The following is a 24,853-nucleotide window of genomic DNA, read 5'->3' as shown; positions in this document are numbered from 1 at the left end:
GTTTTAAAATTTAAATTAAAATGTACTTGTTTTTTATTATCATAATTTCATTTACCTGTCATACTATATTACTGTTTTTCAGTTGACTCCCTTCATTTTAATTAAAATGAATTGATTTTATAACAAAACATTGTATCAACACCTTAATGCAAAAACCCGTGCTATTTGACATGTGATAGACGTATGTAAAAAATTATGTCTATAAGCTGTGAAAGTAAATCAAAGGTACCAGTGTTATTATGTTCTAGCTTATATACATCTGGTAAAAGGGGGAAATGAATGAGTATCATTTGAAGTGTGGAGTGCATATTAGACATCCAATTGAGATTATCTTTTCCATTGATAAGCCTAAAAGGATAAAAATAATGGAAATATGTTTTTTTACTCGATGCTATAGTAAATTCAAAGGAGCTACTCAACACTTAACATCTCAAGTATTTGGGCCACATCTGCCTTTGCTGTTTGTTGTTTCTGCTCAAGGACACAGTTTTGTTTTGTGGGAAAAACAATATTGCTTTAGAGTGGAACTCTGTCTGAAAGTGAAAGTACAGGTGTGGTCACCCATCTGAGCTGTATATAGTTTGACAGTAACCCACATTGACCGTGCACTTGCTGAATTGCTGGTGCTGTGTTCAGCGCTTGCTGTGTGTGATTTCCTTCAAACATCAAAACAGCCTCACCAGGTAGGCATTGTTAATGTCATTTGAGTAATGATGGAAACCGAGACACAGGGAAGTCAGATAACTTGCCCAAGGTCTCCCAGCTTTTGAGTGGCAGAACAAGATTCTCACCCAGGTCTGTCCGTCCTCTGAGCTCGAGGCTCTTAGCACATTCTGTGCTCCGCAGCAACTACCTTTGGTACGTTTTGTTGTGAAGCAGAGCTGTGTTATATCTGTGGTCGGCAGAAACTTGTTGCATGGTAGCTGGGCAGGTTCTCTCTTCCCAGTGTTCCATGAAAACAAGAATGTCAGCCGTGAGCTGCTTTCGGGAGGTGGGGGCAGTACGTGCTTGTAGCATGCTGTGTTCTCTAGTGAGAGATACTGTAAAATGAAAAATGAGATTAGTGTTTCAGGTTGTACGGTTGCCTAATTATGCCTTTAATTATTCATGTAAAACAAGTAAAATGACCCCTGACAGGGACATAAATGATTTAGGTAAAATCAAATATTTATAAGATGCTGCTGAGTCCCTGGATGTATTGTAACAGATGCACTCCAAATGCTTTGCCTCCGTCCTTTGGATGCAAATTGGTATGTATAGAATCTGTAACCGGCTGAGAGTCATCAACAGTGTTTAGGACACTACTGAGCTAATTCATAGGTATTTTGGCTTTGGCACGCAGGTTCAAAATAATAGTTTGTCTTCTAAAATATATTATATCCTAGAGATCACCCACTCCTGTGTCCTTGCCTGGAGAATCACAAGGACAGGGGAGCTTGGTGGGCTGCCATCTATGGGGTCGCATAGAGTTGGATACGACTGAAGCGACTTAGCAGTAGCAGCAACAAAGATCACCAAATGACAACCCCCTACTGCTTGTTCTTAATGTTTTTTTAATGGTTGAGAAAATTTAAAAAAGAAAAAAGAATATTCCATAACCTGTGAAAATTATATCCAAATTATAGTATGGATAAGTTTTTATTGGAACAAAGCCTCACCTGAGCATTTACTTACTGTGTTTCGCTGCTTCTGTGTTATGAACACTGTTAAGTAATTGAAACAGGAGCTATAAGACCCACCAATCCTTCAGTATGTCTTATCTTAACCTTTTACAGAAGAAGTTGGCCAACCCTTCTAAACCATGATAACAGAAATAAAGGTGGAACAATGCTATAGCATATTCAATCAGCCTAAGAAACACTTTTATTTCATCTTATCCTTTAATCTCCGTTCTACTAATTGAATATTTTTCAGAAGTTGGAGGAAAACTGCCTTTTGAATGCAGTAAAAAGGGATTTACACCAACAGGTTTCCTTCACTTGCTTTTAGTGCTCCTAATATAGAGAAGTGCAGAAACTAATTATACTTGTTTTAGAAATGGGTCATTAGTTTAGTCCCTGTCTTTTATGGAGACCTAATTTTCATGCAGGATTTCTCTCTAAGACTCGAACTGGGATCTCTTTAGGAAGAGCAGATGATGAGGATATGAAAGGTTTTCCCTGCCTTAAAAAAGCTTAGCTTTTGATCACAAACCATTTAATATATTGGTTGGAACTTAATGTGTATTTAGCAGCCAATAAGTGTTTGAATGAATGAATTCAGTTCAAACAACAAGGAAGGGGAAATATGTAACTTACAAAATAAAATCTTTTTTATCCACTTGAGTATTACATTCCTTTTAGAAAAATATTTTTTCTGCTAGTATAAGTCCATGTTTTTTGTTCTTGATTTTTCTTTTCCAGATTTTAAGGAAGAGAGATGTGGTTTTGAAATTTATTATTTGAATTGACTGACCTATTTTCACATGGCCTAAGCAAAAGTTTCTTAGAATTAAAAAAAATAGTAACCTACTAAACTGCAGTTATTTGAGTGACTTAATGAGAATTTTGGCTACACTTTCCTGTACACCATCAATTCAGTTCAGTTCAGTCACTCAGTTGTGTCCGACCATTTGCGACCGCATGAATCGCAGCATGTCAGGCCTCCCTGTCCATCACCAACTCCCAGAGTTCACTCAGACTCAGGTCCATTGAGTCTGTGATGCCATCCAGCCATCTCATCCTCGGTCGCCCCCTTCTCCTCCTGCCCCCAATCCCTCCCAGCATCAGAGTCTTTTCCAATGAGTCAACGCTTTGCATGAGGTGGCCAAAGTACTGGAGTTTCAGCTTTAGCATCAATCCTTCCAAAGAAATCCCAGGGCTGATCTCCTTCAGAATGGACTGGTTGGATCTCCTTGCAGTCCAAGGGACTCTCAAGAGTCTTCTCCAACACCACACTTCAAAAGCATCAATTCTTCGGCACTCTTCAGCCTTCTTCATAGTCCAACTCTCACATCCATACATGACTGTTGGAAAAACCATAGCCTTGACTAGACGGACCTTAGTCAGCAAAGTAATGTCTCTGCTTTTTATGCTATCTAGGTTGGTCATAACCTTTTTTCCAAGGAGTAAGCGTCTTTTAATTTCATGGCTGCAGTCACCATCTGCAGTGATTTTGGAGCCCCCAAAAATAAAGTCTGACACTGTTTCCACTGTTTCTCCATCTATTTCCCATGGAGTGATGGGACCAGATGCCATGATCTTCATTTTCTGAATGTTGAGCTTTAAGCCAACTTTTTCGCTCTCCTCTTTCACTTTCATCAAGAGGCTTTTAGTTCCTCTTCACTTTCTCCCATAAGGGTGGTGTCATCTGCATATCTGAGGTTGTTGGTATTTCTCCCGGCACTCTTGATTCCAGCTTGTGTTTCTTCCAGTCCAGCGTTTCTCATGATGTACTCTGCATAGAAGTTAAATAAGCAGGGTGACAATATACAGCCTTGACGTACTCCTTTTCCTATTTGGAAGCAGTCTGTTGTTCCATGTCCAGTTCTAACTGTTGCTTCCTGACCTGCATACAGATTTCTCAAGAGGCAGGTTACGTGGTCTGTTATTCTCATCTCTTTCAGAATTTTCCACAGTTTATTGTGATCCATACAGTCAAAGGCTTTGGCATAGTCAATAAAGCAGAAATAGATGTTTTTCTGGAACTCTCTTGCTTTTTCCATGTTCCAGCAGATGTTGGCAATTTGATCTCTGGTTCCTCTGCCTTTTCTAAAACCAGCTTGAACATCAGGAAGTTCACGCTTCATGTATTGCTGAAGCCTGGCTTGGAGAATTTTGAGCATTACTTTACTAGCTGGCTGTCTTCCCTTTATTATTGCCTTAATATTGGTTTCTTGTAGTCGCTAAGTCATGTCCAACTCTTTATAATGCAATAGACTGTAGGCCGCCAGGCTTCTCTGTCCGTGGGACTTCCCAGATGAGGATGCTGGAGTGGGTTGCCATTTCTTCATCCAGAGGATCTTCCTGACCCAGGGATTGAACCTGGATCTCCTGCATTGGCAGACGGATTTTTTACCACTGAAAAGCCCACCTTAGTATTTGTAGACCCTGCCAGTTTTATTACCTGATACGTTGCCTAAGTTTTGTGATTGAAGAAACATGTCTTTTGCGTCCGGCTTATGTGTATTTCCCGTCTCATTCCAGAGTGAATCTTTTAGCAGGTGAAAGAAGGGAAAGTGTGAGTCACTCAGTTGTGTCTGATTCTGCGATCCCATGGTCTGTAGCCTGCCAGGCTCCTCTGTCCATGGGATTCTCCTGGCAAGAATACTGCAGTGGTTTGCCATTTCCTTCTCTAGGGGATCTTTCCAACCCAAGGATCGAACCTGGGTCTCCTGCACTGCAGGCAGATTCCTTACCATCTGAGCCACTAGGGAAGCCCTTGAAATCAGTGTTTAAGAAAGAGAAATAATTTTGATCATCAAGCAGATTTAGGAGGCCTGATTCAATGTAACTTACTCTGTCATTGTCTGTGGTTTGTGGGTTTTGTTTTTTTTTTTTCTTTTCCAGCTATGAAATGGATAAATTCTGAGACCATTCCCTGGGAATTTTCAGAAGTTAGAGTCAACTGACTCTTGAGAGCTTTCTTCACCTAGAATGTGCTAATGTATGCAAACTGATGTTTTTGGTTTGCCTTTTACCAGGTACATGAGGAAATAATTCACATCATATAACCATGAGCTTCAGGCACCAGAAGATATCTTTTAAGTTTGGATTAGAAACTCATTGTTCACCTCTGCACCCTATTTTTCACAGTTGCCATCCTGCTGAAAGACGACTATTTTGTCAGCGGTGCTGGCCTGCCTGGCAGATTCAAAGCTGAGAAGGTGGAGTTTCACTGGGGCCACAGCAATGGCTCTGCAGGCTCTGAACACAGTGTCAACGGCAGGCGGTTTCCCGTGGAGGTGAGTGCAACCTGAGATTTCAGGGACAGCCGTGTCTTGGGCCTTGGTGTTAACAGAGTGCTTTGTCTTTACCCCCCAGACATTTTGCCAATGAAACTTGTACCATTCTTTCTTTGTGTCTGGAAATCCTACATATACAGTGTGACAGAGGAATAGCTGTTCTCAAATTTCTCATCTTTGTTTAATGGGCGCAGCATATAGAAGTTACAAACATTGTGGTCTGAGTCGACTTGAACCTTTGGTGGATGATTTCAAACCCTTGGTTTCATTTGACGTGATTTCTTCTCCCTGTCCATTTCTGAAACCCTGCTTTCTAAAAGAGAAATTCTGTCTTCGTTTTGACATTTTACAAAAGCGAAGAGGTAGTTGATATGTGAACGGGAGTCTCAAAACCATCTCTCAACAGGGAAGATGCTTGAAAGGTTTGTGTGCTGCTGAAGAAGATGCTGTGACCCCTGGTCATATGACTCACTGTTACCTTTTTGGGATCGATGGTGTCATTTTGCCTCTTCTGTCTGTTTTCTCAGAGATCCATGCAGACGAAAGGGTGGGTGCAGTAGGTCATGTGTATCCTTTGGGTGAGAGAGGGAAGGAGCAGTTCTCCAAGCTCTTGTTTTAATCTTGGTGGGGACAACGCATCTGCTCTACTGCTAGCCTCATTTTTGTATACCTTTAATCACAGTCAGGATGTAAATATTCCTCCCTTGGGAGAAGCATATTTGTTGATTATTTGGACGCCCACATGGTAAGCTTTACAAATTTGTGAAAGAAGTAGGTAGGCTTGTACCCAGGCCTGTGACTGAACTCAAAACATGGAATGACAACTCTCTTCGTTGTTTTATGACTTCAGTAAGTCATGACCTACTTGGGTCATCTGATGAATACTTTCAGTCCTTCTCCATAGAGAAAAGATATAAATGTGTACACACGTATTTGCACGTAATCTGTAGGGTTTTGTCACTCACCCTCACTCCTCAAGCCCATTCATGGGCCTTTTAGGTAACTTTGAAGCTTAGGTGAAAAATCCCTACAAGAGGTGGAGATGAATAGTATTTCTTTGCTGATACATGTTATGTTCACATACTGATTTGTGTCTTTTCCATGATTGCTGGAGGAACCAGAGATCACCATTCTGAGAAAGTACTGCGTATTTGTTGTTGTTGTTGTTGAGCTGATGAATTCACAGTGTTAAAAATTCTTTCTGCATTAACATTCCTCTATCATGGACTTCCTGTCCTAGTCACATTAATGTTATGCCTTATGAGTAGACTTTCTACTTAATGGGCTCTTTTTCTCCTTTTACGTTGAATGAATCATTTCTTAGAAATCGTAGCTTGATTTGTACTTGGAAAACTTGATTCCTAGAAGCCAAGTTGCATCCGGTTTTGAAGTTTGGGGTTTCTCTTTTGTTCCTGTTGGCCAGTTCGCATTGGCAGTGTAGCTGAAGGGAAAGTTTCTGTCCAGCTAGGTTTGCTCTAAAGCTTCTTTATCTTAGAATCAGCCTGCCATTTGTCTAATTAATGTTGATCTGGACAAAAGACCTGTACTTGAAAGTTTGGGAAACTTAATTTGGCAGCTGGCTTGGAAAAGACAAACTCTGAAAGGAAAAAAAACTGGAAACGCCTGCCTCATGCTGAAATCACATTTCCTAGTGCCTATCTTTTCCTTCTGTTTGATTCTGAAAAGATGAATAGACTAGATACATATTCTTTTGAAAATTTATTGCTTTAAATGAATTTTTTTTAACTCAAAAAGGACCATGAAATTTAGAAACTAATTAGAAATGGCAGCTACAATGCCCAGACTTACTGTTTGACCAAGCTCTTTGAATTTATTTCTTCTCAGTAATGTCAGATGGTAAGCTGCCTATAGTAATTGGGTGCTTCATTGAAACCCATCTGGTTCCTAACTTGTTTTTCTTTTTAATGTGATAAATATGTTAAATTACTTCATGGTTGTAGTTGAAGGAACTTGAATTTCAGAGATCAAAGGTAACGGGATCAAATTTAGTTGTAAAATATGCACAGAAATGTTGCTCAGTTTTGCACAAGAATTAAATTGCTTTGAGCTCTTGATTAACACCAGCTCTTCCTGAGATTTTTACACTGTTTGAACATCTCAGACTTGGTTTATATCTTCCCACATAACTACACTGCTTTTCAAGAGGTTAGAAAGAAAGGGAGAAAATCATGATGTACCACATGGTAATTTATCAGCATTGGGGATATTATTGGTCTTTTATAGAGAGCCAGAGAAGGAAGAGCCATTGTGGGCGATTGGGCTGGGATTGGTCAAATACACTGTTGATTCTCCACTGGAGATAGCATCCTCCCTTGCAGAGGACATTAGGCATTTTCTGGGGACACTTGTGGTTGTCACCGTTGTGGGCAGTGGTGTGCTACGAGCATCTAGTGGGCAGAGGCCAGGGATGATGCTAAACATTCCAATTCATAGGACAGCCCCACTGTCACTATTGGGAGACTCTCAGGAAGAGAAAGCTGTGTGTGTAGTGGAATCCAGCCTTCCTTTACTGGTGTGGCATCATTTTAAGTAGATTTGACTAAAGAAGCTTCATGGCAGAGTTGTTCCATCCTCCTGCAGTTTTTAGAGAGGAAATTGCCTCTCTTGCCTCCTGGGTCAGAGTCTTGCTGGTCCTGGTTCCTTTAGATTCCATCTGGGATAAAGTCATGACCTTGAGTGTTTCCTGTTTCCTCAGTTGCCTCGGCCCCAGCACTGCAGGTTGGATTTTAAGTTTATGCCCCATGAGATTCTGGATCTGCTCCCTCAGCGTAAACTGCTACAAACCCAACCTTGGATGTTTTGGTGCTTCCCAGGAATTCTTTGAGGTCATCTGCAACAACTTTGTACACATTCAGAAATTAAACCTCTCCGTGTTTTCCTGGCTGAAATCCTGGCCTCAGCCTTGTCGTTCCTGTGCTTAAAAACATCCAGCCTAACAGAAGAAATAAATGTCCTTGTTAAAACAAAACAAAAGCCTTTCAATAGTGGCATTCTTTACAGCTCTGTTAAAATTAGAAAAGAAAGTCGAAATCAGATGATGAGGCTAAGAGACTAGACCCACTTTAGGCCCTCAGATGCACTCACCTCCTAGTATTCAGCTTTATCTGTTGTCTAGAAGCAGATTTGTCTGGAGTGCCTTCTGTCATGTGGATGCTGGGTTACAACAAAGAGGCAGAGAGCCCTTTCATTGAGATAATTATACTCGAGTCACGACACAGATATTGACCAAACACTCACATATACGAGTTTGTAATATTGGTTGTGAAACAGTTTCTGAAGGAGAAGGGCATTTTGTCATGAGATGGAAGACATCAGTGGAGACAGGTATTTATTAAGAGGGAAGAGATTAATTGGAGCCTGCCCCAAGAACAGAGGTGTGCAAAGTCCCTGAGACAGGTAATACTTAGTTGCTTACAGGTACCTTTAAGCAATTAAGAGAGATCAAGTTGGGGTTTTGATAGGGTAATACCCTCCCCCCAAACAATGTTCACTCACTAATTTCTGAAACCTGTGAACTTATTTGTTACTTTGTCCAGCAAAAGGGACTTTGCAGATGTGATTAAATATCCTTAAAGTTAGAAGGTTTAAAATATTCTTATGATTAGAACAGGGGTTCTGTTTGAGTTTTTCCATGGTACTCCACTTTATCTGTCCAATTAGTTATCTGTGATGGCCCTGTCTGAATATTCTCCCTACTCCATACTCATTCCCTGTTTTAAATAAAGGTTCATGTAGCACTAATAGGAATTGAATCATGCCGTGTTTTCGCTAATAACTGAAGTTGGAGTTAATGCAAAGAGAAACCTCCAGATGAAACCCTCTGAGAGCTCCATTAAGGTGGAGGTTCATTGCATGCTTATTTTCTGAGGTAATTAAAATCGTGTTTATTACAATAAGAGATCGTGGGAATTGTTGATTCAGACTTATCGGTGCTTTATGAGTTGAAGTCTTCAATAAGCTTAAATGATCCAAATTGATTGTGTGTGCCCTTTCCAGCGAAACTCACAGCTGGTTCACTTCAGTTCAGTTTAGAGCATCTTAGCAAGTGAGTAGAAGCAAAGACATTTTTCCTAATCCATACCGTGCACACACTACCATATGGCGCAGGTCTGCAGTGCCTTAGCTGAATCCCTTGAGGCCAGATGTTTTAGAATTCAGTATCTTTTTTAGAAAGGCATGATGGTGCATATGCCATTTATATTTACAGAAGACACATAGTGGGGTCTGGGACTATACCCCTTGAATGCATTTATATTTCTGCAGCATACAGATGAATATTCACACAAGTAGGAAATATCAAGATTCTAAATAGCTTCACATCTCTCCACCTCTGATTTTACTACCGAACTAGTTTTGTACCAAAATTATAAATATCGATAGTAAGAACAACTTTGATCTTGGAAGCTTTTGAGGTTTCGTAGTCACTGATAAAGGATTTATGGACCCACATTTAAAAAACTGGTCCACATTGTGGCACTGGTTTATGTTCTAAAGAGTGTAGGTTATTTCCACCCATGAGACAAGCACACACTAAATTCCTTGTCTCCCTGATGGGCTGTGTGTGTCTGGGTACCCCTCTCATCCTGCTCCCTCCTCTGCTCGGCCATGATACCATACAACATTCTTAGTCAAAGTTAGGTTTTGTCCAGTGGGCAAGAAAGTGCTAGTGTTAGCCTGACCTTAGTGTGTGATTCAGTCCCATTTTAACGTTCTGTTTTTGCCTGCATTCTCCTCCAGTATCCACGTCTCTGGATGTGTTACCTGGACCTACTGTGTATTCATTCTTGTCTGCCCAACACCTACCTTTGTGCTTAGAGTCAGCCTGATGATTTTCCTTTCAGTTTGTGAAATGAATCTTGCTCTTCTAGTGCTTCTGTCCTATTCTGGTTGGATAGTTGACTTACCTTAAACCCCTAGGTTATGTCCAGGTAACTCACATCTGCCTTCCTTCTCCCAGGTAAGATGCTAAAAGCAACCTCAAGTGATGACAAGAAAAACAGTGACATAATGTACAAGTAAAATGAATCCTAGTTAAGATTTTAGAGACATTGGAACCCAGATTCTCGAGTTCTAACACTGCACTTCAGTCGGGGCACTTAGCATCCCGGAAGCTCAGCCGTGCCATCTGTAAGATGGGTGTGATAAGAGTACATTCGTGCTCTTGTGACACGCACAGAGGCCTCACACTCTGTCACTGTCTCTCCACTCATAGAAGCATGGCAGCTACTGCATAACCCAGATGTGGACCAGTCCAGCTGGGATTCGAACTGCCACATGGAGTCCTAGCTACAAGCATGACATTCTAGAAGAGGACTAAGTGGGCTGAAGGCAATTTGCCCATTACTCTTGTATGAATTTCTTTTTTTATGCTGGAAATAAAGGTTGACATATGAAATGCCTTCTTGAAGACTTATTGTATGCAATGGCATTGCAAAGCCTATTAGAAGTCTTCCATTGAGGAAATGTGTTTGAAAAGTGAAAGTGAAGTCGCTTAGTCGTGTCCAACTCTTTTCGACCCCATGGACTGTAGCCTACCTGGCTCATCTGTCCATGGAGTTTTCTAGGCAAGAGTACTGGCGTCAATTGCCATTTCCTTCTCCAGGGGATCTTCCCGACCCAGGGATCAAACACGGGTCTCCCACATTGCAGGCAGACACTTTACTGCCTGAGCTACCAAGGAAGTGGAAATGTGTTTACCTTTGTTTAAATTGGTATTTTTCTGAACTTAATAACTACCATCTCCCTCCTTTGTTCGTGTAAGTTAGGCATATCACTTTTTCGGAAATGAGGTTCATAACTTTCTCTTCTCCTCCCTCAGTCCATATTCCTTGTAAGAAGTTGAGTCCTCTTCAAATGAATGTTTTCAGAGGACAGATAGGATGATTTGGATTTCTGTCATGTTTAAAACTATAAAACCAGCAAGGTTTGTTCACAGAACAGTTGTTTAGTGTCTTTAAAAAGTTGATGCTATCTTGCTTCGTCATTACAGAAAACTATCATTAGGAGATTGAGACATTTTCTACTAAAAATAATTTTTGCAGTACCATCCTTTTTCTTTGGCCTTGCCTTGTTCTTGACGTAAATTCCTGCAGTTGTTACAGGTTCTTGGAAAAGTTGCTTTGTAGGCAGAGCTTCCTCAGTGGGTGGAGCTCAGGAGAGGGCCTGGTTTTCTCATCTTGCCCCATCCTGGAACATAGAAAGTGTTCAAGAAATTGTTACCTGCTAGTCTAGTGTTGGCTCTTTGGTGACGTGTCCAGTCCTGTTTTTCGTTAGTGGCTTCCATCACATGGCAAGGGAATTGGTTGGACTTTAAGTAATGACTTGATTGAAATAAGGATTCCATGAAATATTTAATTTCCATCTGGCTGGTTTTTTTTTTTTTTGGAATGCGTATGTCCCAAGTTAATTGGGCTTCTTTCCCTGGTGGCTCTGCAGTAAAGAATCTGCCTGCCAGTGCAGGAGATAGAGGTTCGATCCTTTGGTTGGGAAGATCTCCTGGAGAAAGAAATGGCAACTCACCCAGTATCCTTGTCTGGGAAATCCCACAGACAGAGGAGCCTGGTGGGCTAGTCCATGGTGTCGCGGAAGAGTCAGACATGACTGAGTGACTGTGCAGACATGCACACCTGTGTTCATGAAGAAGAACATTGGAGGAGGCCCCAGGACTTAATGCTTATCCCCAAGGACAGAGGAGCCTGGCTGGCTACAGTCCCCGGGGTCGCAAAGAGTCGACACGACTGAGCGATTGAGTACACACGGTACCTAAAGTGTGCTCAGTGGAGAAGCTCCGGCGTGGCTGTGCAGAGCTGGAGAGTGGACTTTGTGAGATGGAAGCAGTCTCGGTCCCCTATGTGAAGGTGTCCGTGGTGCCCAACAGTCCTCACCACGCACTGTCATCGTGAGATCTGAACGTGACTCAGGGCTGCCTGATGCTGTGTCCCTGCCATGTGGGGTCTGGCAGCTGGGTGCCCCGCACTGAAAAGCTCAGACAAGCAGAGGACACTCTGTGAAAAGCACCTTGGTTAAATTGAAAACATTCTCAGTATAGAAGCGTGAAGACTTCGTGATGGGGGTCGGGGAGGGTGGCATGGACAACCAAAAAAAAAAAAGACTTAGGGAGGCCATGATGGTGTCAGACATGGGGCTGCTGTTACCGAGTCAGGTCCCTGGACTCGTGATTCAGTAGAAAGTGATAAGGCCACGGGGGGAATTTAAGCATCGCTTCACTGGAAATTAGTGCTGAGGGAACCTGAGGAGGTTGGGCTGGTTCTGTGAAACGAGTGAAGGTAAGGGCAGATTGGTGGGCCAGGCTGGAGGGTTGGCTTCGGTGGTGGTCTGCCTCGCCCTGGGTGCTGCTGTGCACAGGCACCACACCTTGCTTTTGCTCTTGCCTCTCAGCAATGGCAGTTTGGTGTTTGGCCCTTTGGTATCTTACTGTTGATAATTGTTACAACTGGGACTGCTGCATTCATGCAGTTCTTTTTATTTATTTTTTTAAATTTTTTATTTCTGGCTGCACTGGATCTTCTTGCTGCATGTGGGCTTTCCCTGATTGTGGGGAGCAGGGTCTCGTCTGCTGTGGTGCATGGGCTTCTCATGGCTGCGACTTCGCTTATTGCAGACCTTGGGCTCTAGACCTTGTGGGCTCAGTAGTCGCTGCACACAGGAGTAGTTGCTTTGTAGCACTTGGGGCTGTCCCAGACCAGGGATCAAATCCCTGTCTCCTGCACTGACAGGTGGATTCTTAACCACTGGAGGTCCCTGGCTATTTTTAGACCCTTATAGTTTCTCTGTATTTTGTTGCTTGAGGAGACATTTATCCAGGTGTAAGCACTGAAGCTAAGGGTCCCAGGTTCCAACCTGTCTCACTGGTAGTTATGACTGTGTAACAGCAATACTACGGACACCATTTAATAAGTGTTACTTGTGTCTAGAATGTTTCAGGTGTTTAATTTTCTTATGTGCCTTATGAAGGCAGTGCTCTCATAATAACCATCTTACACATGGCACAACTGACCTTCTGGGACGCTAAATGGCTTAGCTGAGGTTTACTGTTAGTACTCCAAAATCTTGGTTCCAGTAATGACCATTCATTTTACTGGATAAGTTATTTCACTATTTTTCTTATAGTCACTTTAGGTTGTTTTTAATATCACCAGTAGAAATAGTTTTGTTGAGATCATAACCACTGTTTATTATATAACAGGAGAAAAAATAATCAAATAACTTAAAATGTCCAAAGATGATTGAACCAGCAGTAGAACATAGAGTGAAAAAAAAAAGAGAGAAGTGAACAGAAAATGCCATCAGCTCCTTGCCTAGAGATATCTGTAGCAAGCACTACATGTTTTATCTGGCTTTACCACTTTAGTCTATTCTTTATCATGTAGAGAGCGACACTGTCTGATAGAAAGTATAATATCGCCATACATTGTAATTTAAAATTTGGGGGAGCCACTTTAAAAGAGGTAAAAAGTGTTTTAATTTTATTTTAATAATTCATTTTATTTTCTATAGTTTATATAATAATCACTGTTACAATTTTAATTATCTGTTATTTTCACCAAATTATTTAAACATTTTGGGCTTCCCAGGCAACACTAGTGGTCAAGAATCCACTTGCTAATGCAGGAGATGCAGGGTTCAGGAAGATCCCCTGGGAAAGGGATAGGGCTACCCGCTCCAGCATTCTTGCCTGGAGAATTCCACTGACCAAGGAGCCTGGTGGGCTACAGTCCATGGGGCTGCAATGAGTAAACTTTTACTATTTCAACATGTCGTTGTTTTCCAGTTGCTCAATAGTGTCCGATTCTTTGCGACCCTATGGACTGTAGCACACCAGGCTTTTCCTTCACTGTCTCCTGGAGCTTGCTCAAACTCATGTCCATTGAGTTGGTGATACCATCCAACCATCTCATCCTCTGTTGTCCCCTTCTCCCCCTGCCTTCAGTCTTTCCCAGCATCAGAGTCTTTTCCAGTAAGTTGGCTCTTTTCATCAGGTGGCCAGAGTATTGGAGGTTTAGCATCAGTTCTTTGAATGAATATTCAGAGTTGATCTCCTTTAGGATTGACTGGTTTGATCTCATTGCCCTCAAAGGGACTCTCAGGAGTCTTCTCCAATACCACAGTTAGAAAGCATCAATTCTTTGGCACTCAGCCTCCTTTATGGTCCAACTCTCACAGCAGAACATCACTACTGGAAAAACCATAGCTTTGACTATACAGACCTTTGTCGGCCAAATGATGTCTCTGCTTTTTCATATGCAGTCTAGGTTTGTCATAGCTTTTTCTTCCAAGGAGCAAGCATCTTTTAATTTCATGGCTGTAGTCACCATCTGCAGTGATTTTGGAGCCCGAGGAAATAAAGTCTGTCACTGTTTCCAGTGTTACCCCTCCTTTTTGCCATAAAGTGATGGGACTGGGTGCCGTGATCTTCATTTTTGACTGTTGAGTTTTAAGCCAGCTTTTTCACTCTCCTCTTTCACTTGCATCAAGAGGCTCTTTAGTTCTTCTTTGCTTTCTACCATAAGGGTGGTGTCATCTGCATATCTGAGGTTATTGATAGTTCTCCTGGCAATCTTGATTCCAGCTTGTGTTTCATCCAGCCTGGCGTTTCCCATGATATACTCTGCATAGAAGTTAAATAAGCAGGGTGGCAATATACAGCCTTGATGTACTCCTTTCCCAATTTGAAACTAGTCTGTTCCATGTCTGGTTTTTTTTTTTTTTTAAATTTTAGTTTTTTATTTTTTAAATTTTAAAATCTTTAATTCTTACATGCATTCCATGTACCTCCTCCCCATAACAACTTTCTGGGTCATCCCCATGCACCAGCCCCAAGCATGCTGCATCCTGCGTCAGACATAGACTGGCGATTCAATTCACATGATAGTATACATGGAATGTCATTAAATCTATGAACTAATCTTCTCTGTATCGTTCCAATTTTAGTATATGTGCTGCTGAAGCGAGCACCCATGTCTGGTTTTAACTGTTGCTTTTTGACCTGCATACAGATTTCCCAGGAGGCAGGTATGGTGGACTGGTATTCCCATCTCTTGAAGAATTTTCCACAGTTTGTTGTGATCTATACAGTCAAAGGCTTTGGTGTAGTCAGTGGAGCAGAAGTAGATGCTTCTCTGGAATTCTCTGGCTTTTTCTGTGAGCCAGTGATTGTTGGCAATGTGATAGCTGGTTCCTCTGCCTTTTCTAAATCCAGTTTGTATATCTGGAAGTTCTTGGTTCATGTACTGTTGAAGCCTGGCTTGGAGGATTTCAACATGTAATCATGATTAAAAGCTGAGATATTTCACATTCTTTTTTTTTTTTTTTAATCGATGTGTATTTTTCATTTAAGAGATCCTCTCAAGTCAGACTGGTTGCATTTCAGAGGCTCAGTTCAGTTCAGTTCAGTCACTCAGTCGTGTCCGACTCTTTGCGACCCCATGAATCGCAGCATGCCAGGCCTCCCTGTCCATCACCAACTCCTGGAGTTCACTCAGACTCATGATCCACGTATAGCTTGTGGCTGCTGTACCTACAATGTATAAGACTTGATGGCACCAGACCTCGATAGCAAAATTTAGAAAATAAACTGGGGTTTCCCTGGTAGCTCAGCTGGTAAAGAATCCATCCTCCTACAATGCTGGAGACACCGGTTTGATCCCTGGGTTGGGAAGATCCCCTGGAGAAGGGATAGGCTACCCACTCCAGTATTCCTGGGCTTTCCTGGTGGCTCAAATGGTAAAGAATCTGCTTGCAGTGCAGAAGACCTGGGTTTGATCCCTGAGTTAGGAAGATATTCTGGAGAAGGGAATAACTTCCCACTCCACGGTTGTTGCCTGGAGAATCCCACGGACAGAGAAGCCTGGTGGGCTATAATCCATGGGGTCTGAGAGTTGGACAGGAATGAAGCAACTTAAAACAGCACACACAGTTAATAAACTAGCCAAAAGAGTAGCAGGGATTCTTTAAGAGGAATCTTTGTGCTGAATTTCTGGTAATTTTTGCACTTCTGCTCTCCCAACAATAAAACAGACTCTGTAGTTCACTTTTGTGTTGGGATCTGAGTTGGCTGTTGAGAAGCCTTCCCCTGGATGTGATATAGGATTTCTTTTGTTCCTTTATAGACTTTCAGGTCTTTTCCCATTGTTTAATTTTACAACATTCATTCCTGGGGCTATGAGCACTATTCTTCTCAGAATCCATTTCCAGGCTGAGGAAGTCCAATAAAGCTTACTGGGGAGACCTTTGTGCCCTGGGGGCAGGGATGGACCTCAGGCAGCCAGATTGGTTGCATTGTAAGTTCAGGTCAAGCGCGATTTATGGACCTTAGACTCAGAAACACATACCATCACAGACGGACACCACCATCACTTTTTTTTTATCCTGTCAAAATTTGAGCAGGAAGGTTTCAAGTCATCTTAAATCTAAAGCCCTTAGCTAGTTCTTTAGTGTCAGCATCACTCACAAAGGACAGTCGGAAACATTTATAAGGAATAGAAAGAAGTCAGGATTGAAAGAAAGTCTGTTTCCTCCCTCCCCTTCAAATCCCTGGCATAGAATTTCATTGCATCCCTCTTTAATGAGATGGGAGCAGATCCGTACAGCTTCCCGCTCCAATTGCATGGCCTGGCCCCCTGTCTGTGCAGCAGAGATACCAGTCTGGGTACATTTCCTGTGATGTACTGAGGCCAGCTGGGCAAAGTCACCAAAACCCCATTTTAGTTAAAAATGCAAAATTTTATCTCCTGAGTGTTTGAGGATGTCTTAGAAGACTGGGCTGTAAAACTCAGGTTAATACATGAAAGATACTTGGGTTAATAGTAAAATACCTTCTAAATCCCAGCCCTTTCTATTCAGACTGAGCTTCGGTTTTTTAATTTCCCTATTAAAACCTTTACTGCTTCGGTTAATAAAGTTCAACATTCATGGAATCTTCTTAATATATGCCTCGGTGTTGGCCATTCTCTGGTCAAGAAAAGCTCAGGGTGAGAAGAAAAAAAAAAAAACTCATCCTGTGATTTTCTGACATTGCTCATGCTGCCTCTGACTTTAATTTTGCCTGTCTCTATCTCCCTGTCTCTTTCTTTTTTCTTTTCTTGTTTTTCATCCCTTATTTATGTTTATTTTTCTGGCCAATATGGGCTGAAATATCATAAGTATACATAGGCAGTGCCCTTGGGAAAATATGCCCTTGGTCTATTTTCTAGATTGTTATTGTTTCATTGCTAAGTTGTGTCTGACTCTCTGTGACCCCATGGACTGCAGCATGCCAGGCTTCCCTGTCCTTCACCATCTCCCAGAGTTTTCTCAAACTCATATGCATTGAGTTGGTGATGCCATCCAACCACCTCATCCTCTGTCACCCCTTTCCTTCTTGTTAGTGGGTCTAAATGTATAAAAAGTGATCTGTGGTCAGACAGATGTAGGAAATCCTGCTTGATATATCTTCCTCTTATATTAATAGCTTGAGGGTAAGCTAATATGGTAATACTTGAGGAATATTTCAGTAGAGTAGCCTGCTTAATTTTCATCTGACTTGGACTTTCCTGAGCTCAGGTGAGCACAGAACTCCTCTTATTTATGCCTTCTGATGAACTAATAAGGAGGAGAATAAATACTTGGAGACATGCAGTGTCACATAGTTCCAAGGACAGCTCCTTCTGACATCTAGTTGCTAGCTATATAAACGTTTAAATAACTTCCTTTATGTTCTAAATTATCACGAGTATTTGCTTGTTAAGTTAGTGGACAGAGCCTTCTCTACATGGACCAGAAAATGCCCTGGCCTCAAGGAACCTTTATTTTAGCAGGTGCTATGGCCCTGAGACAGAAGCTTGCCTCTCCTGCTTGAGCAAGCAAGGGGGCAGAGTGATAGGAACAAAGTCAGCAAAATAATCAAGGTCTTGATGATATGACCTCTCGTGGACTGTGTGAAGCTACATGGCTTTATCTCTAGGTGAGTAACCAGAGGAGCAACATTATCTGGCTTATATTCGAGAAGGATCTTTGTGGCTGCACTCGAGTGTAGGGAATAGAAGTCAGAAGATGGTTGTAGTATTCCAAGAGAGAGTATCCTAGCATGTGTGTGCCATAGATGGCACCAGTAGGAAGAGACTGAATTTTGTTTGAGGCTGAATTCTATTTGATGGAAGAATATGTTAATCAAGGGAGATAGAATATTGCTGTTATCTCAGGAGAAAAAATTTGTATGTCTTGATTAGGAGAAAAAAAGACAATTTGAGGAGAGAAAAACTGTGGATCAGTCACTAGTCTGTAGGATTTTCTTATATTTAATTTAGCTTTTAAATATACTTTTATATCTTTCTTGAATGTTTTATAGTATTCAAATGGTATTTGCATAATAGGTGTTATATACCAGTTTTGAGTACATACTCTTCAGTTCAGTTCAGTCGCTCAGTTGTGTCCAACTCTTTGTGACCCCATGGACTACAGCATGCCAGGCTTCCCTGTCCATCGCCAAGTGCTGGAGTTTAACCAAACTCATGTCCATTGAGTCAGTGATGCCATCCAACCATCTCATCCTCTCTCGTCCCCTTCTCCTCCTGCCTTCAATCTTTCCCAGCATCAGGGTCTTTTCCAATGAGTCACTTTGCATCAGGTGGCCAAAGTATTGGAGTTTCAGCTTTAGCATCAGTCCTTCCAATGAATATTCAGGACTGATCTTTAGGATTGACGGATTTGATCTCCTTGCAGTCCAGGGGACTCTTAAGTGTCTTCTCCAAGACCACAGTTCAAAAGCATCAATTTTTTGGCACTTAGCTTTCTTTATAGTCCAACTCTCACGTCCATATATGACTACTGAAAAAACCATAACTTTGACGAGATGGACCTTTGTTGGCAAAGTAATGTCCCTGCTTTTTAAAATGCTGTCTAGGTTGATTATAACTTTTCTCCCTTTAATTTCATGGCTGCAACCACCATCTGCAGTGATTTTGGAGCCCCCAAAAATAGTTTCTCACTGTTTCCACCATTATCTCAACTGTTTGCCATGAAGTGATGGGACCGGATGCCATGATCTTCGTTTTCTGAATGTTGAGCTTTAAGCCAACTCTTTCACTCTCCTCTTTAACTTTCATCAAGAGGCTTTTTAGTTCCTCTTCACTTTCTTCCATAAGCGTGGTATCACCTGCATATGTGAGGTTATTGATATTTTCCCCAGAAATCTTGATTCCAGCTTGTGCTTCATCCAGTCCAGCATTTCTCATGATGTATTCTGCGTACAAGTTATATAAGCAGGGTGACAATATACAGCCTTGACGTATTCCTTTCCCTTTTTGGAACCAGTCTGGTTTTCCGGGTCCAGTTCTAACTGTTGTTTCCTGACTTGCATATAGGTTTCTCAAGAGGCAGGTCAGGTGGTCTGGTATTCCCATCTCTTTCAGAATTTTCCACAGTTTGTTGTGATCCACGCAGCCAAAGGCTTTGACATAGTCAACAAAGCAGAAGTAGATGTTTTTCTGGAACTCTCTTGCTTTTTTGATTATCCAGCAGATGTTGGCAATTTGATCTCTGGTTCCTCTGTCTTTTCTAAAACCAGCTTGAACATCTGGAATTTCACGATTCACGTACTGTTGAAGCCTGGCTTGGAAAATTTTGAGCATTACTTTACTAGCTTGTGAGATGAGTGCAACTGTGCGGTAGTCTGAGCATTCTTTGGCATTGCCTTTCTTTGATACTGGGATGAAAACTGACCTTTTCTAGTCCTGTGGCCACTGCTGAGTTTTCTAAATTTGCTGGCGTATTGAGTGTAGCACTTTCACAGTATCATCTTCCAGGATTTGAAATAGCTCAACTGGAATTCCATCACCTCCACTAGCTTTATTTGTAGTGATGCTTCCTAAGTATATTCCTAAGTATATGCTATTCAGTTCAGTTCAGTTCAGTCGCTCAGTCGTGTCCGACTCTTTGTGACCCCATGAATTGCAGCATGCCAGGCCTCTCTGTCCATCACCAACTCCCGGAGTTCACTCAAACTCACGTTCATTGAGTCAGTGATGCCATCCAACCATCTCATCCTCTGTCGTCCCCTTCTCCTCCTGCCCCCAATCCCTCCCAGCATCAGAGTCTTGTTCAGTGAGTCAACTCTGCATGAGGTGACCCAAGTACTGGAGTTTCAGCTTTAGCATTATTCTTTCCAAAGAACACCCAGGACTGATCTCTTTTAGAATTGACTGGTTGATTCTCCTTGCAGTCCAAGGGACTCTTAAGAGTCTTCTCCAAACCACAGTTCAAAAGCATCAATTCTTTGGTGCTCAGCTTTCTTCACAGTCTAACTCTCACATCCATACATGACCACTGGAAAAACCATAGCCTTGACTAGATGGACCTTTGTTGGCAAAGTAATGTGTCTGCTTTTGAATATGCTGTCTAGGTACTATTAGGTATACACTAAGGAAGAACACAGCATAGAGAAATGATTAAAGATGACAAGGATGAAGCAAACCCCATCCTGGAAGGCTGCCTGTGAATTAGTAGATGCGGAGTGCTGCAGCAGAACTGGAACATTCTAAGAGTATGTTCGCTATTCCCCATTCCCCTTATTATGTACAAATCCACTCCTTCTATGTGGCAGCAGATCCTTAATCCATCTGTGTATTGTCTTTGCCACTATTTGCACCCAGGTTTCAGCCATCCCCATCTCTGACTTGGACCATTGCTGTAATTTCTTCTAAGGTCTGTCTTGCCCATCCACCCCTCTCCATAACAATCCACTCCTTATTCAGTACCGACAGTTTTACATCCTTGAATTGCATTATGTTTTTTCTTTAAAATCTTCCAGTGGTTTCTGATCCCGTGTTGAACAAATCCCCAAATCCTGCCTCGCCTTACAGACTCCCACTTCATCTGGCTCCTACCCTCCTGACGCCTCTTCTTTCACTGGCTGCTTCCTCAGTGGAGAATTTTCCCTCCCTGATTATCCCTTTTCCTTGCTCATTCCTTCCCTAATCCTACCCATTACAACTACCATTGCCTCCTTACTCCCCTCCCAACTCAGCCACTTTCTTTCCTATTAACCCAGTTTCATTTTCTTCATAACGCCTATCACTTTTTGAAATTGGTTATTGATTTGTTTACTTGTTTATTAAGTTACCGCCTCCCCCACCCCTGTATGCGGCATGTAAGCTTCTGGAGGAGAGAGGAGTCTGTCTTAGTCACTGCTTCATCTTCACGCCCATGGATATAATGCCATAAAAGGTTGAGCAGAGTACATATTAAGCAACCAACTCCTCATATTGTATCTTCATCTTGTCCTCTCAGTGACTTCAGGGTGAGGAACTCTAATCCCTGAGAATAAAAAGTTACAATTCATTCCTATAAAGGACATACAAAGAAACAAATCCTACCCTCCCCTGTCAGACTACCTCTTGTGTTAAGGATGTGAAAGACCCAACTGAACTCCCCAATAAACACGTGCATTCCATTGCCTCATGCTGCTAGGCTGAGGTCTAGTCGTACAGCTTGGAAAAAATGATCTGTTTAAGGTCTGTTCTGCCAGAGTGGGGCTCTTATATTAACAACCATTACATGTACATATCAAGATAGATTGTTCCAATTAGTCAGTGAGGTCCAGGTTTTTGAGAGCTGTTAATATGTACATGAGCCATTACTGTAGCAGAGTTAAAAATGCATTCCTTTGGGAATTGTAGATTGAGATTATCAGTTTCATTCATGAACTAAAGCAGGACCCCTGAGAATGAAGTGTAGCATTTCTCCACCAACTTATTCGCTAGAAGGTTCTCCTGTATCCACACACAAGGATTATGAGGTTGCCAGTTCCCCTCCTCTGCCTCACTCTCACCCGCATCCTAGACCAGTGCCTTCCTCTGTATTTGTCTATAACTAGACACTGTGTTGAGCATTAGGAGATTTCATGGTGAACAAGATAAACAAGCCCCTTGACTTTAGGCCACCTGAGAGACCAGCAGAGAGAATCTCAACTGGTATTTACATCAAAATCAAGGCAGCATTTTTTAATTTTCCTAAACCAAGTTCAAGTGGCTTCCACTCATTCCTAATTAATGGTAAGTGAAGGAAAAAAAATTAAAAGTGCTTCATTGATTGGTATTTTGACATTGCAGTAAAATGCCGTGTGTTCCTCCTGTGGGTACCATACTCTCCCCTGTGCTGAGATGCTCACGTACTCTGTCTCCTTTGTAGAGTTTACTAGAATCCTGTGATGGAAGCCAGCACTGGATTTGGAGTTTAAAAAAAAAAAAAGAAAATGATTTGTAGATCCTGGGGGTGATACTGCCTCTTTTAAGAAGGCCAGTCTCTTTGAATGATTGTGGATCGCCAAGTTTATCTTAAAGTTTGGTGTCTCAAATTCTTCTGAGTTCAAGTATTGCTGCCTCTTCAAATGCTAATATAAGGGAAGAGCAATATATGTATGACAGTTTTATCTCTTGAACACAGGAAAAGAACTGAACATATCCTGCTTCAGAGGTAGCTCAAAAAGAATAAGAAGCAAAAGAGGGCCTTCCCTGGTGGTCCAGTTGTTAAGACTCCTCGCTTCCAATGCAGGGGAGGCGGGTTTGATTACTGGTCAGGGGACTAAGATCCCACATGCTGCACTGTGCTACCAACATAAAAGATGCAAAGGAAGTCAACTCTGAGTGAGCAAAGGTGGACACGGCTGGATACAGTGGTTCCCGTGGGAGAAGGAACGTTTGGATTGGGTATATGAATGGGGGTGTGGATTGGAGAGAAAGTGAAAGTTGCTCAGTCGTGTCCGACTCTTTGTGATCCGATGGTCTTCTCCAGGCCAGAATACTGGAGTGGGTAGCCTTTCCCTTTTCCAGAGGATCTTTCCAACCCAGGGATCGAACCCAGGTCTCCGGCATTGCAGGCAGATTCTTTACCAGGTGTGCCACCAGGGAAGCCCAAGAATACTGGAGTGGGTAGCCTATCCCTTCTCCAGGGGATCTTCCTGACCCAGGAATTGAACTAGGATCTCCTGCATTACGGAGAAGGCAATGGCAACCTACTCCAGTACTCTTGCCTGGAAAATCCCATGGACGCAGGAGCCTGGTAGGCTGCAGTCCATGGGGTCACTAAGAGTTAGACATGACTAAGCGACTTCCCTTTCACTTTTCACTTTCATGCATTGGAGAAGGAAATGGCAACCCACTCCAGTGTTCTTGCCTGGAGAATCCCAGGGGTGGGGGAGCCTGGTAGGCTGACATCTTTGGGGTCGCACAGAGTCAGACACGACTGAAGCGACTTAGCAGCAGCAGCAGCAGCAGGATTGCAAGTGGGTTATTTACCAGCTGAGCTACCAGGGAAGGATTGGAGAGGGGAGGCCTTCAAACCAGTAGTGATTAGGCCTGGCCGTCAGTGAGCCAGCCGTGCTTGGAGAGCAGATGATCTGACTGAACAGTGGGGTGTGCAGAGTGTAAGAGTGTCTCGATATTTGTGGACGGAGTCTCACTGAGTCTCATTGGGAGCCCAGAATGGAACCAAGACCAATAGAACTGAGCCTACTAAAGAAACTGGTTATAGCTCAGGCACAGCACGCAAGCCAGGAGCAGGTACCTACCATAGCTGCTTCTGTATCACATAATTCAGGGGGGATTTTTTCAACATCTAATTTTCTCAGTCCCTCCAGGGAACTTCTGAGACAGATGTTGAGAAGTAAAAGCTACCGTCCCAAGTTCTGCCATCAAAAACTGCACCTGGGATGGTAAAGATGGTTAACTTTGCAAAAAGTACTCCCTGTGTATACTTAGAGTGTTCTTCACATATTATGTCATTCAGTAATCACTGATGAGGTTAGAGAGGTCCTGAGACACATCTCAGTGTTTCCTGAAGTTGTCTTGGTAGAAATCATCACGAAGGCTAATAGTCTGAGTTAAATGCTGTTTTCTACTGATCACAGAATGATCCCTGTTAACATTTGGATCTGTTTCCTTCCAATATTTAGCAGGAGGGTGAGAAAAGATATAACTATGGTCAGTATGAAAGTGAATACAATCATCACCTGCTTTATTACTTCACATATTGTGAACATTTTCCAGGTTTTGAAATATTTTTCACTCCTTCAAAAATTTTAATTTTCTTACTTGTCATTGCTGCTGTCTACCAATTTTTCATAATTAATATATTTTACTTTAAGATCTAGGGGAAAAAATAAGCAGAACACTGAATCTAATTTAATGTCATTTCTGAGACCTTTTTTTCCTAAGCAGAAACAAGTACAAAGGCGGCATATTGAAAACATAAGAAGTATTTTTTCTTAATATGCAAATAGTTTTGTAGTTTTTTGATTTTCGAAGTAATATATGTTCATTATAAAGTAACCCAAGTAATAGACTAGTTAAGAAGAAAGGGCGTGTTTTTCTGGCAAACACATAGCCCTCTTTAAAAATGCCAATATAATGTGCATAGTTTTATAGGCTCATTTCCCCTTTTAGATGAAAGAAGCTGCCCGTTGACAGTAAGTAGCTTTCTACATCATGCTAGTTAAACGTTGCATAGCTTGGGTTCTGAGGAAGAATATTGGAGTTCAGATCTCATCACTGCCATTTTGTAGCTTTGTGACTTTTGGGAATCTACTTAATCCATTCCTCTATCTGTAAACCAACATTTAGTACTACTATCTATCTGATGAGGATTTTTGGAGAAATTAAAAGTACTATATTTATAAAATACTTGTTTTAGTGTTGCACAGTAGGATGATAGATAAATGTTTGCCTGTCCATGGTGTGAATGTGGCATTAATTAGTTTAGCAATGCTTTGTTGATGGAACTTTTGGCTCTTTCCAGTTTTCCCTGTTAGAACCATCACAACTATTTAAAAGCATGTGTCTGAGATTAACTCAGGTTCTCTAGGGACCAGCTATGTGACATGAACGTGAAAGACTGGAA

At 41.9% G+C, this 24,853-nt stretch overlaps 1 protein-coding gene across 4 annotated transcripts in view; it reads left to right on the top strand.

Moving 5' to 3' along the window:
• Positions 1–24,853, top strand: part of PTPRG (protein tyrosine phosphatase receptor type G) — a 774,731-nt gene that overhangs the window by 451,666 nt on the left and 298,212 nt on the right. For all 4 annotated transcript variants that reach the window (XM_060402273.1, XM_027958231.2, XM_027958232.2 and 1 more), the window contains exon 4: positions 4,794–4,942. In XM_060402273.1, coding sequence (XP_060258256.1) covers positions 4,794–4,942 — 149 coding nt within the window. The remainder of the gene's footprint in view (positions 1–4,793; positions 4,943–24,853) is intronic.

The sequence above is a fragment of the Ovis aries genome, chromosome 19 (genome assembly GCF_016772045.2).
Source record: "Ovis aries strain OAR_USU_Benz2616 breed Rambouillet chromosome 19, ARS-UI_Ramb_v3.0, whole genome shotgun sequence".
Taxonomy (NCBI): Eukaryota; Metazoa; Chordata; class Mammalia; order Artiodactyla; family Bovidae; genus Ovis; species Ovis aries.
This window is presented reverse-complemented; position numbering and strand designations above follow the sequence as displayed.